Source organism: Osmerus mordax, chromosome 3 (genome assembly GCF_038355195.1).
Source record: "Osmerus mordax isolate fOsmMor3 chromosome 3, fOsmMor3.pri, whole genome shotgun sequence".
NCBI classification, from domain to species: Eukaryota; Metazoa; Chordata; class Actinopteri; order Osmeriformes; family Osmeridae; genus Osmerus; species Osmerus mordax.
In genome coordinates, this window is record NC_090052.1 from 221,934 (window position 1) to 236,416 (window position 14,483).

The window sequence follows — 14,483 nt, forward strand, 5'->3', positions numbered from 1 at the left end:
TAGTCCTGTCCTAGCTACTTTACACTGGCTCCCTGTTACCTTCAGAATTGACTTTAAGGTCCTTTTACTCACATACAAAGTTCTAAATGGACAAGGACCTAGCTACATTGCTAACTCTCTTACTAACTACACACCAGATAGAACACTGCGATCATCAGACACAGGCCTATTAGAGGTCACCAGGAGCAGTCAGAAGAAGATTGGTGATGCAGCCTTACCAACTACGCCCCAAAATTATGGAACACATTACCCATAAATATTAGAGAAGCAAACATGATAGAAATTTTCAAAAGACAGCTTAAAACCTATCTTTTTACCAAAGCATTTTAGTAATTTTCTCAGAAGGGTTTTATTACTTTTATTATTGTTTATCTTGATTTTCACTCCCGCAAAGACTGCGGCTTGTGTTTTGTTGAGTTACATTTTTGGACTGATATAAAGTAAAATTTAGCGTCATGTCAGAAAATCATAGTGAATAATCGTTTTCCCATTGGGTCAGCATTACAGGAAGGTCTGGTTAAGCACCAACTCAGGCTAAGCCTGACAGTTAGCCTGCCCCAGACCTGGCTAGTTTCGCAGCCTAAGTTGTCATAGTAATTGAGTTCGAAGTAACTAGCTTTATGGAACCGAATGAACTAGAAATGAGTCAGACTCACTGACATAAGTCTGGCTTACTCGGTAAACTCTTTATGGAACAAGCGTTTTATTTCATGCTGAAAACGTACAAAAGGGCTTCTTTTAAAACTTTATTTACAGTTTAAACCTGATTAAAAGGTAATATACATGCCTGACTTCCATCGTCACATTGACATAACAGACAGTAGTAACAGGAGACACAGAGCAGTAGAGACATAAGACAGTAGAAACAGAACACAGAGCAGTAGAGACATAAGACAGTAGAAACAGAACACAGAGCAGTAGAGACATAAGACAGTAGAAACAGAACACAGAGCAGTAGGCAGGGGGAGATGGGATGAGTTTAGAAGTTGAAAGTGCTTGTTTGGTTGTCGTTGATCTGGAATGCGTAACCATCAGTCATAGCTGCAGGTGCCACCTGCTGGTCCTCCTCCTCCTGCAACACAGGTAACATGTTAGAACCGGTAGCACAGAACACCGGCTCAACTGTACAGTACATTTAGTCATTTACATTTAGTCATTTAGTCATTTGTCACAGTACAGGTTGGGTTAAATGTACAGTATTGTACTTCTGTCCTCCGCTGTAGATGGCACCCCTTCCATCTTGCTGGTCGTCATAGTGACAACGCATGAAACTGCTGTAACGTGGTCTTCAATGCAACGCGCGCGTATGCGCACACACACAATCCTTTTATCAGCTACCAAACAGAACAAATGCACCTCCTCTATAGGCATGATTTTGCAGGTTGCCATTTAACTGATTATTCCAGTGAATTATAAACATATTATCGGCAGATAAAGTAGCTTGGCTATTTAAAAATATCGGGAAAAGCTTCAGAATGCTGCATGACTGAGCCACAACATCAAGGACAGAACAGTCTGAACAGGCGAGTCTCCTCACCTCTGCAGAGAAGTATTTCTCTATGAGTGCCAGCGAGGCCTTGTAGACCATCTCGTTCTGGTGAGACTGCAGGGCTTCGATACGGTCCAACCCCCCACACTCCTCCACCATCAGGCACAGCTTGTCTGTCTCCTCGATCTTCTCCCCAGCCTGGACACACACACTTCACTGTTCGAGCCATCCAAGCACTAAGAACACTATGTGTAGTTTCTGTGTTGGTGTGCCTCACCAGGAAGATGTTGGGGGGGGGGGGGGGGGTGAGCCTCACCAGGAAGATGTTGGGGGGGGGGGGGGGGTGAGCCTCACCAGGAAGATGTTGGGGGGGGGGGGGGGGTGAGCCTCACCAGGAAGATGTTGGGGGGGGGGGGGGGTGAGCCTCACCAGGAAGATGTTGGGGGGGGGGGGGGGGGGGGGGTGAGCCTCACCAGGAAGATGTTGGGGGGGGGGGGGGGGTGAGCCTCACCAGGAAGATGTTGGGGGGGGGGGGGGGGGGGGGGGGTGAGCCTCACCAGGAAGATGTTGGTGAGGGCATCCAGGATGACCAGCAGAGTCTTGGTGTCTTTGGAGGACAGCAGTGACAGCAGGGGATCCAAAGCACTGCTCTGCACCAGCTGCACCACCTGCTCCACGCTGCCCCCGCTGGTCAGGTTGGTCACCGCCCACACCGCCTCCTTCTGTGTCTTAAAGTCACCCTGCAGATGGAGGGGAGGAGGGGAAAGATCATCAATATTTTTAAGAAGTCTTTGTGAGTGTTTGAGATATGGTATTATGCATGAGTGCGCCAGAGTATCACCCCTCAACTGAATAACCTCAGATAAACATTGACCAATCAGAAATACATATTGCCAAGCTCCAAGTTATCTGTGTGTGCCTGAACCACAGGGGTTGGGACCAATAATTGTCTTATAAGGAACTACTGGCAGCTACAGACGTGGTTGAAGTCAGCCTGTGACAGACTGATGGTTCAACCAATCACTTGCCAAGCACTTCCTGACAGTCCCCTGCCCTCTTCCAAGGATGACGTCCCCGATGTTTATGTGTAACAAACTATCTTGCGAGTCAGTTAAAAAAATTTTTGGGGGAAACACGGCAAGAAGAAATACCGTATTTCTTCGATTAAACAATGTTCATTTTTGGTGCTGCGTTTATTCGAGGGGCAGCGTTTAATTAGTAAGAGAGATTTCTGCTAAATGACTAAATGCAGTGAATTATAGCTGCAGTGCGGCCATAGACAAACAAAGAATAGACAAGGAGGTCAAACACAAAGCCTAGTGTAAAATTTAAGTCGCGTGTTCAGTCGGGAGTACAAGTGCGAACCATTCACAACGCTTTTACGAAGACCCCACTTACAATGCTTTGTGGTCAATTAGGTGTGCGTGGGTAGTACTTTAACTGTCTCAAATACGCGTGTTCTACATTGTGCAGAAATCTGAAGCAGCATGCCGAAAAGTTCTTACACTTCAGCTGTCAAACAGAAAGCTGTGCAGAAAGCCCTCACCAGCAGCAACAGATCTGTAGCACGAGTACTTGGGGTTGATGAAAGGTGAATTTGCGAGTGGCAGTCAGCTACCTCGCTTCGATGAACTACCTGGTACACCAACCCTAATAAATACTGTATTTTAATTTAACCAATTAAATAACCGTTTTTTGTTTTTTTGGTGCAGCGTTTAATCGAGGGCGGCATTTATTACACAATGTTCATTTTTGGTGCGGCGTTTATTCGAAGAAATACGGTCATTAAATATCATCATTAATAGTGCCCCCGCCCCCCCTACTTGCCCAGCCCAGACAGACATAAACAAGCACACCTGTCTCAGCAGGTCCACCAGCAGGGGCAGCAGGCCTGCGTCCAGCACTGCTTGGATCTGCCCCTCACTGCCAGCCGTCACGTTGGACAGCGTCCAGGCCGCTTCCTTCTGCACGCTGGGCCGAGCGTGGCGCAGCAGGGGCGGGAACACAGCCAGCACACCTGCATCCAGCACAGCCTGGGTCTGCTCGTCCGTCCCAGTCACGATGTTGCCCAGGGCGCGCAGGGAGGGCGTCTGCAGGGGCAAATCAAACACACTCCAAGGGTTAAGGTGAGTAAGGTACATTTGTTCCGTGTTTACAGTGCTATAGCCGTTAGAACCTTTTATGGTCAGTGTGTGTATACATTTTTGTGTAAGTCACAGTGTGTGTGTTGTAGCTGTGTGTGTGTTCACGTATATACACACACATGCACCCACCAGGACAGACAGCTCTCCACAGCCCAGCAGGGTGACCAGACGTGGCAACAGGCCGGTCTGAACCACCACCTGGATCCTGTCGTTGGGTCCGTCCGTCAGGTAGGACACGGCCCAACAAGCGTCCGCCAGAACCTCTCGGTCGCCGTGGTGAAGCAGGCGCACCAGCGCAGGCAGCAGCTGCTGCACGGCGCCTGGCGGGGGGGCGGGGCTCTTGTTCCGACACAAGTTGGACAGCGTCCACGTCACGTTCCTCAGATAGCCGGCCTGGGGAGAGTTAGGACCAGCTCAGGACTTCTGAACCTTATATACACTTCTGAATCTTATATACACACACACACACACTTCTGAACCTTATACACAAACACTTCTGAACCTTATAAACTTTCTATATACACTTCTGAATTTTATACACACACACACTTCTGAACCTTATATACTGTCTATTAGGGGTGGGGGGGAAAAATAGGTTTGCATTTGAATCGCGATTCAGTCTTCTAGCGATTCATATCGATTTACAAATGTCAAAAATCGTTTATATTTTGTTCTTAAAAAAATAAAATAATAATAACAATGAGTTTACTAAACTGCAAGAAAAACAATACATTTCAAGGTTTTGATGCATTGGGATTTTTTTCTTCCAACACTTAACTGCCTATCACAGTCAAATAGAAACAAGTAACACTAAACAGCAAACTGGAATCAAATGTAAGCATATATTGAATCAAAATTTGATTAAAAATCTAATTGTGAATACAGTTTTTATCAAATCGTGACCCCAAGAATCAATTCGAATTGTGAGGTACCAAAAGATTCCCACCCTTACTGTCGATAAGCACTATTTGTTTATTAAAATCTGGTGAAATGTACTACTGCCAAACCTTATAAATACTACAGCTACTACAACACCCCCTAGTGGCCGGGCCAGCACTTCAGACAGGAAACGGGGAGAGGGGTTTGAAGGTTTGAATTTGAAACCAGAATAGGGAAGAGGTCCTCATCTGTGATTGGTGGATGCAGCTGTGCCTGCTGTCCTAACCCCAGATCCCCTCCTCCCCCCTCTGTGTGTAGTGTGTGTGAGTGTCCTGGTACCCACCGAGAGGACAGAGAGGTCAGGGACAGCCAGCAAGCTCAGCAGCGGAGCCACCGCCCCGTGTTTGATGACGAGATCCCTGTAGGCTGAGCCATCCCCTGGAACACACACCACAGTGAACACACACACCATGACAACACACACACCATGACAACACACACACCATGACAACACACACACCATGAGAACAGAATCTGAATCAGAATGGGATTTATTCGCCATGAAAGTTTGCACAGACAAGGAATTTGCTTTGGCAGGAAGGTGCATACAATAAACATATAGGGACCTAAAATTTAAATATGTGGACTATCTATACTAAGGGTACATGAACTAGCAGTACTAAGTGTGATTAGAATAGAATTAAATATACAATCAAATAAAATATAAGTTGCCGAACACACACACACACCAAGAGTGACTCCAGGAAGTCCTTACCAGCAATGTTGCCTAGCGCCCAAACGGCCTGCTCACTGATATGGGGGTGGGGGGAGCGGACCAGGCTGACGAAGGCTGGGATGCCCCCCCCCTCCACCACCGCTGTGGTCTGGTCCGAGGTGCCGGACGCGATGTTGGTCAGCGCCCACGCAGCCTCAAACTGGATGGGAGATGACTCCTCGAGCCCCAGGAAGGACACGAACCTGGGGATCAGCCCCGCGGAGATGATGTGGTCTATGGGGGGGTGCCGCTCGCGAGACAGCAACTTTCTGTTAACACAGAAACGGCACAGAGTGTGAGATCACGTTCCTTCATCCCGAGTCCGTCATACAGCCTGCACATGCGGCAGAGCTCCTTACCTGGCGGCTTGAGTGGCCTGCAGCTGCACGTCCAGGCTCGCGCTGTTCACCCCTGCTACGATCTCCGCTACCGTCCAGTGCCGAGACGGCTGCGTTCATGCAACACAATGAGTAAACTAGTCAGTCTCCAGGTGACACGGCCACTCAGTCTCTTTTAAGTAAATAGCCTTATATGTTATTACTTTGCCGAGCAGACTAACACGTATTGATAGGCCCTGTAATTGCTGACCATAATATGCGAGATTCATAGTCGTCATATCGCAACGGCTTCGATACAGTGCCAGTAGCTCGTCGATCGCCATGTAAAATTATGTAAATAAATTCAGGTTAAATTACTACATTAATGGGTACAACGCCATCTCTGGCCAGTGTTTAATAAATAAACAGATTATGGGTGATCAGCAGTAGTAAAGCTATAGAATGGGCTGTTAATATTAAGATCAAGCGACAGTAACCACACCTTTGTCTTTTGTGATCCCCATAATTGCAGCTAATACATGTGATCCAACTCGGCTACAGTAGATCAAAGTGTCGGCTTGAATAATACTTGAGAGATCACACAAGTAGTGCAATTAAGCTTACCGATAAAAGTTGTTTTAAACACCGTCTTACCTGTGCATTTTGACTTTTCTCTTGCAGAGGCGAGGTAGCCTCGTCAGGCAGAGTGGTCACGTTCCTCCTCTTGAATATCTGATCATCCTTCTTGGCTTTACGAAGCTCCACGTTTACCTCGACCCTTCGTCGACGAAGTTCCTGGAGAAAAGTGAAATTGATAAGAGATCACAGATGATGGATCAATGATTCTCGCCCAAGTGAAGCTTGGTGCATTAGTTACTCATGAAGCATACGTGTACAGTACTTTACTATACACTCGACGTACATTTGCATCTTTGCCCTTGTTCTTGAATTTATTCAGACGATCTGCGTTCTCAGACATCTTGTCGCGTTTGACTGCAGATTGATCTTAAAACTGTAGGCCCTATAATTTCTGAAAAGCATAAATACAGTGTGTTATCAGCATATCAGCCAACTGGGAATTCCTTTGCAAACAAGAGAGCCTATCGTCAAAGCAATCGTTAGTTCCACTACAGCAAATGAATTAGCTATATTAATATGACGCGAAAATACTAAAATAAATTAACTTATGTAGTAAGTAAGCTAGTTGATCCACTTACCTCTTCCTGGTACTTGTTTAGAAATTTCTGTTAGAAAAAGAAACTGTACAGACCTTTAAATTCGTGCCACAATCTCCAGTGATTGGCCTGTTCGAGTCAAAGCACGGTCCTATTGGACTGTTTTGAAAAATCACAGGGTTCTCCGGATATGACGCAATGCCAGAGCTTCATCGCGAGTTTACAGAGGCTCACGTTGTCTTGTGCGTGGGCCACACCGAGCTTCTCTCGGCAGGCTTATGCCGTTTTGTCCAAGTACTTGCCACGTTTACAGCTTTTAAACAGTGACAACTAAATATGTGGTAGTTCAGTTTGTTTTCTGGTCAGCAAAGTGATGCATTTGTTGCAAAAACAAAGTATGACTTAAAAGTGAAATATCCGTGCCCTTTATGTTGTCTGTGATGGTTTGAACTCCCAGACATTTTTCCAAGTGAACCGAATCTAACAATGATTCAAACTTCTTATCTTGGATGACCCTGAAGATGTTGTCAGCTGTTACAGGTCAGCTAAGAACCAATGTGCATTTTGTCTTCCATAAACATTCCTGTGAGAAACCATTCGATCGGCCACCACCTCCACAGTATGACCTCACCTCCAGAAAAAAGTTCAGACACATTTGAGTGAAGAGCTTCTTCCTTTATTCAGTTTCATTTAACCTACATCAAGATTTAATCAGTTGAAATACCCCAAAAAATAAGAAAAAATTGAGTTAAGATGCTTCACAAAGAAAGGAGACCGCTACGTCCACTCTAGTTATCCTTCTCGATGTCCCAGGGCCATAATGTGGAACTATCCAGTTAGTATCCAGCCTTGCTCAGTAAGCTGAGTGTATCAGCACTAAAATGTCTGTCTTGAACACATGAAGGCTGTGTGCGCAACCAAAACAGTGGTCCAGAAAGGAGAGAGTAATAGAAAGGAATGATCAAGAAAGAACATTTCTTAATGGAAGTATGTGGACTGTCCGAGGTAAGCGTCTGAAGAAAAACAAAACTATTTATTGACCCCCAGGACCCAGTATTGACCCCCAGGTGCCAGATTGACCCCCCCCGGAGCCAGTATTCACCCCCCCAGGTGCCAGTATTGACCCCCAGGTGCCAGATTGACCCCCCCCGGAGCCAGTATTCACCCCCCCAGGTGCCAGTATTGACCCCCAGGTGCCAATGTGCAGCACCAGTCCTTGAGAAGCAGCTCTAAGAGGCCAGAGAGGACATCTGAAGCTTGTGGTTATGAGCCCTACAGAACGGGAGAGAAAGGGAGGTGGAGGACAGGTTAGAAACTTTACAGGTTTTTATTTAGTACTCTCTAAACACAAGTGACATGAACATGGACAAACAGATCAATGCAGTGACCCGTGGACTTAGGAGCAGGGGGCTGCAGGTGGGAATGAGGGGTTAATTCTTCTTGAACCAGGACCACAGGATGTTTGAACTATACAACAATCCTTCACAAAAGGATTTTAAAAACCATACAACCATTACATTTATTGTTTTAATCAATCACAAAATTATTTAAAACTCCCCAAAATAATAACAATCAAGTAGTGGAGCTGGATGTCTCCTCCCCACTGAGCAGGCGGCCTGCCTACCCAGTAACACATCACATCTTAACTGTTAGCAAGGCCACCAGGAGGCAACACAAAACGGCCTACAATAAAACACTCACTTTTACAACGACGGTTGAGAAATCTGGATCTTTAATCCAACTGACAATTGAATGAACCACCAACCAACTAAAACAGATTCATAAACAACTCATGCTTTGCCGAGTTGTACATGCCAGATTTAAACACTAAAATTCAATGAAGTGAAAATAAATGTACAGCGTTTTCCTGGTTTCTGTGAGATGAGTCTAGGTGGCTGCCAACTACAGATAGCCACTAAAGGCATCTTTGGAATTCCTTCACCTAAAACTCAAAAACATGGTTTGGATTGCTTCTACTATCTTCTACAAGGGCACAGAATGTCCACTGTCAAGGAAGCCACCAGTCCGGAGCTAGTGTCCCTACGGAGCTGCCTGTCCCATCAACACCCTCACACCTGAGAAGACCACCTGCAACAGAGAGAATGAGGTGTAAATCAGACATGCAACTTGAACACACTGGGGATGATGCATGGTTAGATGTGGCAGACAAACGTACACATGCAGACACACACGTGCACATACAGCTTTTAGGGGAATGTGCACCCAGAAGCCCACATGCTGATCTGAGAGGAGTCATAGTGAGTCTACAGCAGCACTACCATAGGCACAGCAAGCACACAGGTAGGACAACATGGCTGGTCCCACTGAGGACATAGGAGAGGAGAAAGAGGAGGGAAGAGGAGGATAGGGGAGAGAGGAGAGGAGGAGAGGGGAGAGAGGAGAGGACAGTCCCTGCTCGTGGGACTGACCTGCCAGCTTTGAAGCTCTTGAGCTTCTGCACGAACACGTCCTCCAGCTGCTCGGCACACTGGTAGAAGGGGGAGTCGGGGGGGTTGTAGTAGCGGCAGTTTTCAAAAACTTTGGTCACGTCGGCCACAAACTCCGTCAGCTTGCTGTAGTAGCGCTGCTGCAGCCTGGCGTCCATAGTAGAGAAGTCTAGGACAGGAGCACAGTCATAACGTAAGCTAAACAATCCTAACCATCCATAAAATACCATCTGTAAACGACCACCTATAAACTAAATTACCATCCATAAACTACCATCCACTACCATACAAAAACTACAACTACCATCCACAAACTACAACTATCATCCACTACCATTCATAAACTACCGCTACCATCTGTAAACTACCACCAATAACTACTTAAACTACCGCAATGAGGAGCACAGTCACCATCTACTACCACTGACTAGGTAGTTCCCATGTGCTATAGGTCAGAGACAGGAAACTGCCTTCTGGTACAGAGGAAAGAGAGGTAATAGATTTAAGGCTCACCCATTGGTTCCTTGATGACTCCATAGTAGTCAGGGGCATCTCCAGGGTCCACAGGCTCGAGGAAGGGCCAGGCCATCTTATGAGCCTGATAAAGCAGATAGGCGGGTAGAGCTCATCATGCTATGATATGTTCTAATCTAAAGTAGTTCTATGCTGTGCTATACTACTCTATACAGTGCTATGCTATGCGCCATGCTATAGGGAGCTGTGCCAAAGTATCCTATCCTCTGCTATACCGGGCAAATCATGCTACCCTATCCTATCATATTCTATGCTAAACTGCACTATCCTATCATATTCTATGCTAAACTGCACTATCCTATCATATTCTATGCTATACTTTGCTATTGTATTCTATGCCATGCTACACCACACTCCCCTACCTGTAAGGCCTGCTATGCTACACCACGCTCCCCTACCTGTAAGGCCTGCTATGCTACACCACGCTCCCCTACCTGTAAGGCCTGCTACGCTACACCATGCTACACCACGCTCCCCTACCTGTAAGGCCTGCTATGCTACACCATGCTACACCACGCTCCCCTACCTGTAAGGCCTGCTATGCTACACCACGCTCCCCTACCTGTAAGGCCTGCTACGCTACACCACGCTCCCCTACCTGTAAGGCCTGCTACGCTACACCACGCTCCCCTACCTGTAAGGCCCGCTACGCTACACCACGCTCCCCTACCTGTAAGGCCTGCTACGCTACACCACGCTCCCCTACCTGTAAGGCCTGCTATGCTACACCATGCTACACCACGCTCCCCTACCTGTAAGGCCTGCTACGCTACACAACGCTCCCCTATCTGTAAGGCCTGATACGCTACACCACGCTCCCCTACATGTAAGGCCCGCTACGCTACACCACACTCCCCTACCTGTAAGGCCCGCTACGCTACACCACGCTCCCCTACCTGTAAGGCCCGCTACGCTACACCACGCTCCCCTACCTGTAAGGCCTGCTACGCTACACCACGCTCCCCTACCTGTAAGGCCCGCTACGCTACACCACGCTCCCCTACCTGTAAGGCCCGCTACGCTACACCACGCTCCCCTACCTGTAAGGCCTGCTATGCTACACCATGCTACACCACACTCCCCTACCTGTAAGGCCTGCTATGCTACACCATGCTCCCCTACCTGTAAGGCCTGCTATGCTACACCATGCTACACCATGCTCCCCTACGCTCCCCTACCTGTAAGGCTCGCAGTATTCTTTTCAAACCCTCGTAGTCCTTAGCGGTGAGCGGCGTGAGCACGGTGGTGTCCTGCGTGGCCTGGCACGGTGGGCACACATACGTGTCGATGTGCGTTGCCTCGCTTGGCACAATGCCCACACAGCGCCCATGGTACCAGCTCTGGCACCGGTCACAGCCAATATAGAACCTGCCAGGGAGAGGGTCAGATGGGTTGGGGTGATGCAGTGTGGGGTCAGTGTTCAGGTCAGGATGATGCAGTGTGGGGTCAGGGTGCTGGAGTCAGGGTGAGGTCTTACTGTGCTTCATCATAAGGAGTCCTGCAGATGCAGTAGAGTTCCTCCGTGCTGGCCCCGCCCTCCTGCCCCGCCCCGCCCTCCTGCGCACCCGAGCAGTCGGCACAGACGTAGTCGTCCAGGAGACGGGCCTGCTGCTCGGTGATCCCCACACATGCACCGTGGAACCAGTTAGAACACAGGTCACAGCCAATGTAGAACCTAGAACAGGAACACCGTAAGAACTTAGAACACTACTCTGCCCTCTGACGGATCACAGGGAAGGGTTGTGTGTGATAACTGCCCGTGTTAATGCGTCACATAGAGAATGGGAAAGAACCAAAATGAATATTCATGAAAGCATTTTGTGAAATTATGAAGGGGCGGAACTTTGTAGTTGCTCAGGGCTGGTAAACATGTCTCACCTAGACTCATCATACGGTGTTCTGCAGACGCAGTACAGGTTGGTGTCTCTCCTAGGATCTCCTGAGGTAGAAACCACTGTCTTTTTGGGCTTGGAAGAACATGAGGAGGAGTCCATGGCCCGATCTCTCTCTTTGTCTTTGTATTTGACTCTCTCTCCATCTCTAGGTTTACCCCTGTCCCTGTCTACATATGTGTTTCTGTCTCCATCCATATAGGAATCTCTCTGTCTTTTACGGTCCCTTTCTCCATCTCTTTGCCGGCTTCCATCTTTCTCTTCCTCCCCCTTGCGTTTATGTGCGGACTGAGAGGAAGAGTGAGAGGAGGAGTGAGAGGAAGAGTGGGAGGAGGAGTGAGAGGAGGAGTGAGAGGAGGAGTGAGAGGAGGAGGAGGAAGCAGCCTGGTTGATTGCTGCCTGTGCTCTCTCCTTCTCCCTCCTCAGTCGGCTGATATCCCTCCTCAACTCCTCCTGACAGGGGAGGAGGGAGGTAGGGGGAGGGAGAGAGAAGGACACAGCCAACAAAGTCCAGATTAGTGTGTGTCAGGCATGTTCAGAAGTACATGTGTGTCAGGGGTGTGTGTGTCAAGTTTCCCAGGTGTGTGTGTGGGAGTAACAGGTGTGTGTGTGGGTGAGTAACAGGTGTGTGTGTGTGTGAGTAACAGGTGTGTGTGTGTGGGAGTAACAGGTGTGTGTGTGTGGGAGTAACAGGTGTGTGTGTGGGAGTAACAGGTGTGTGTGTGTGGGAGTAACAGGTGTGTGTGTGTGGGAGTAACAGGTGTGTGTGTGTGGGAGTAACAGGTGTGTGTGTGGGAGTAACAGGTGTGTGTGTGTGGGAGTAACAGGTGTGTGTGTGGGAGTAACAGGTGTGTGTGTGTGGGAGTAACAGGTGTGTGTGTGTGGGGGTATCAGGTGTGTGTGTGGGAGTAACAGGTGTGTGTGTGTGGGAGTATCAGGTGTGTGTGTGGGAGTAACAGGTGTGTGTGTGTGGGAGTAACAGGTGTGTGTGTGTGGGAGTAACAGGTGTGTGTGTGGGAGTAACAGGTGTGTGTGTGGGAGTAACAGGTGTGTGTGTGGGAGTAACAGGTGTGTGTGTGGGAGTATCAGGTGTGTGTGTGTAGGAGTAACAGGTGTGTGTGTGGGAGTATCAGGTGTGTGTGTGGGAGTAACAGGTGTGTGGGAGTAACAGGTGTGTGTGTGTGGGAGTATCAGGTGTGTGTGTGTGTGGGAGTAACAGGTGTGTGTGTGTGGGAGTATCAGGTGTGTGTGTGTGTGGGAGTAACAGGTGTGTGTGTGTGTGAGTAACAGGTGTGTGTGTGGGAGTAACAGGTGTGTGTGTGTGGGAGTCACAGGTGTGTGTGTGTGGGAGTAACAGGTGTGTGTGTGGGAGTAACAGGTGTGTGTGTGGGAGTATCAGGTGTGTGTGTGGGAGTAACAGGTGTGTGTGTGGGAGTAACAGGTGTGTGTGTGTGGGAGTCACAGGTGTGTGTGTGTGGGAGTAACAGGTGTGTGTGTGGGAGTAACAGGTGTGTGTGTGGGAGTATCAGGTGTGTGTGTGTGGGAGTATCAGGTGTGTGTGTGGGAGTATCAGGTGTGTGTGTGGGAGTAACAGGTGTGTGTGTGGGAGTAACAGGTGTGTGTGTGTGGGAGTATCAGGTGTGTGTGTGTGGGAGTATCAGGTGTGTGTGTGTGGGAGTATCAGGTGTGTGTGTGTGGGAGTATCAGGTGTGTGTGTGTGGGAGTATCAGGTGTGTGTGTGTGTGTGTGTGTGGGAGTAACAGGTGTGTGTGTGTGTGGGAGTATCAGGTGTGTGTGTGTGGGAGTATCAGGTGTGTGTGTGTGGGAGTATCAGGTGTGTGTGTGTGGGAGTATCAGGTGTGTGTGTGTGGGAGTATCAGGTGTGTGTGTGTGGGAGTATCAGGTGTGTGTGTGGGAGTATCAGGTGTGTGTGTGTGGGAGTATCAGGTGTGTGTGTGGGAGTAACAGGTGTGTGTGTGTGGGAGTATCAGGTGTGTGTGTGGGAGTAACAGGTGTGTGTGTGTGGGAGTATCAGGTGTGTGTGTGTGGGAGTAACAGGTGTGTGTGTGTGGGAGTATCAGGTGTGTGTGTGGGAGTAACAGGTGTGTGTGTGGGAGTATCAGGTGTGTGTGTGGGAGTATCAGGTGTGTGTGTGGGAGTAACAGGTGTGTGTGTGTGGGAGTAACAGGTGTGTGTGTGGGAGTATCAGGTGTGTGTGTGTGAGTAACAGGTGTGTGTGTGGGAGTAACAGGTGTGTGTGTGGGAGTATCAGGTGTGTGTGTGGGAGTAACAGGTGTGTGTGTGGGAGTATCAGGTGTGTGTGGTCCTTACCTGAACCTCCAGCTTCAGCTCCTTGTCCAGCAAAGCTCTCTTCTTCAGGATCTCCTGCTTTAGGTGCTCCTTGTGTCTGTACAGCCCTGCCGACACTCTGCAGACACTCTGCTTAGAGCGTCTCTTCTCCTCAGCCTCCTCCTTCCTCCTCCTCCTCTCCTCCTCCTCCATGCGCTCCTCCCTCCTCCTCCTCCTCCTCTTTTCCTCCTCCATGTGCTCCTCCTTCCTCCTCCTCCTCCTCTTCTCTTCCTCTGTCTGCTCCTCCTTTCTCCTCCTCCTCTCCTCCTCCTCCATGCGCTCCTTCCTCCTCCTCCTTTCTTCCTTCTCCTCCATGCGCTCCTTCCTCCTCCTCTCCTCCTCCTCCTTCCTCCTCCTCCTCTTCTCCTCCTCCTCCTCCTGCTCCTTCGTCCTCCTCCACTTCTCCTCATCCTCCACGTCCTCCTCCTTAATCCTCCTCTTCTCTTCCATGCGCTCCTCCTGCTCCATCCTGTTCAGGAGGA

General features: G+C 48.7%; 2 protein-coding genes across 3 annotated transcripts in view; both read right to left on the bottom strand.

Moving 5' to 3' along the window:
- Positions 1 to 681: 681 nt before the first annotated feature.
- kpna2 (karyopherin alpha 2 (RAG cohort 1, importin alpha 1)) lies at positions 682 to 6,885 on the bottom strand. Of its 2 annotated transcripts, XM_067233434.1 has the most exons (11): positions 6,822 to 6,885; positions 6,527 to 6,634; positions 6,259 to 6,399; positions 5,647 to 5,735; positions 5,288 to 5,556; positions 4,856 to 4,950; positions 3,763 to 4,026; positions 3,346 to 3,579; positions 2,047 to 2,229; positions 1,538 to 1,687; positions 682 to 1,072 (listed from the first exon to the last, which is right to left on the bottom strand). In XM_067233434.1, the coding sequence occupies exons 2-11, from the start codon at positions 6,581 to 6,583 to the stop codon at positions 980 to 982; spliced, it is 1,575 nt and encodes a 524-aa protein (XP_067089535.1). In that variant the 5' UTR covers positions 6,584 to 6,634; positions 6,822 to 6,885; the 3' UTR covers positions 682 to 979. The 2 variants fall into 2 exon arrangements, with proteins under 2 accessions (XP_067089535.1, XP_067089534.1); XM_067233433.1 differs by lacking the exon at positions 6,822 to 6,885 and having other exon boundaries at positions 6,527 to 6,774.
- A 1,848-nt stretch (positions 6,886 to 8,733) lies between these two features.
- bptf (bromodomain PHD finger transcription factor) overlaps positions 8,734 to 14,483 on the bottom strand; it is a 36,584-nt gene continuing 30,834 nt past the window's right edge. The window contains exons 23-29 of the mRNA XM_067231100.1: positions 13,984 to 14,229; positions 11,639 to 12,105; positions 11,238 to 11,435; positions 10,939 to 11,128; positions 9,740 to 9,824; positions 9,209 to 9,395; positions 8,734 to 8,867 (exon numbers count right to left, since the gene is read on the bottom strand). Coding sequence (XP_067087201.1) covers positions 8,849 to 8,867; positions 9,209 to 9,395; positions 9,740 to 9,824; positions 10,939 to 11,128; positions 11,238 to 11,435; positions 11,639 to 12,105; positions 13,984 to 14,229 — 1,392 coding nt within the window. The 3' untranslated portion in view covers positions 8,734 to 8,848. The remainder of the gene's footprint in view (positions 8,868 to 9,208; positions 9,396 to 9,739; positions 9,825 to 10,938; positions 11,129 to 11,237; positions 11,436 to 11,638; positions 12,106 to 13,983; positions 14,230 to 14,483) is intronic.

Coding starts and splice junctions, on each gene's coding strand:
- kpna2 (XM_067233434.1), bottom strand. CDS start 6,583: ATGTCTGAGAACGCAGATCGTCTGAATAAATTCAAGAACAAGGGCAAA. Junction 5,557..5,646: donor CAGGCCACTCAAGCCGCCAG/GTAAGGAGCTCT, acceptor CTGTGTTAACAG/AAAGTTGCTGTCTCGCGAGC. Junction 2,230..3,345: donor TGGTGGACCTGCTGAGACAG/GTGTGCTTGTTT, acceptor CTCCATCTGCAG/GGTGACTTTAAGACACAGAA.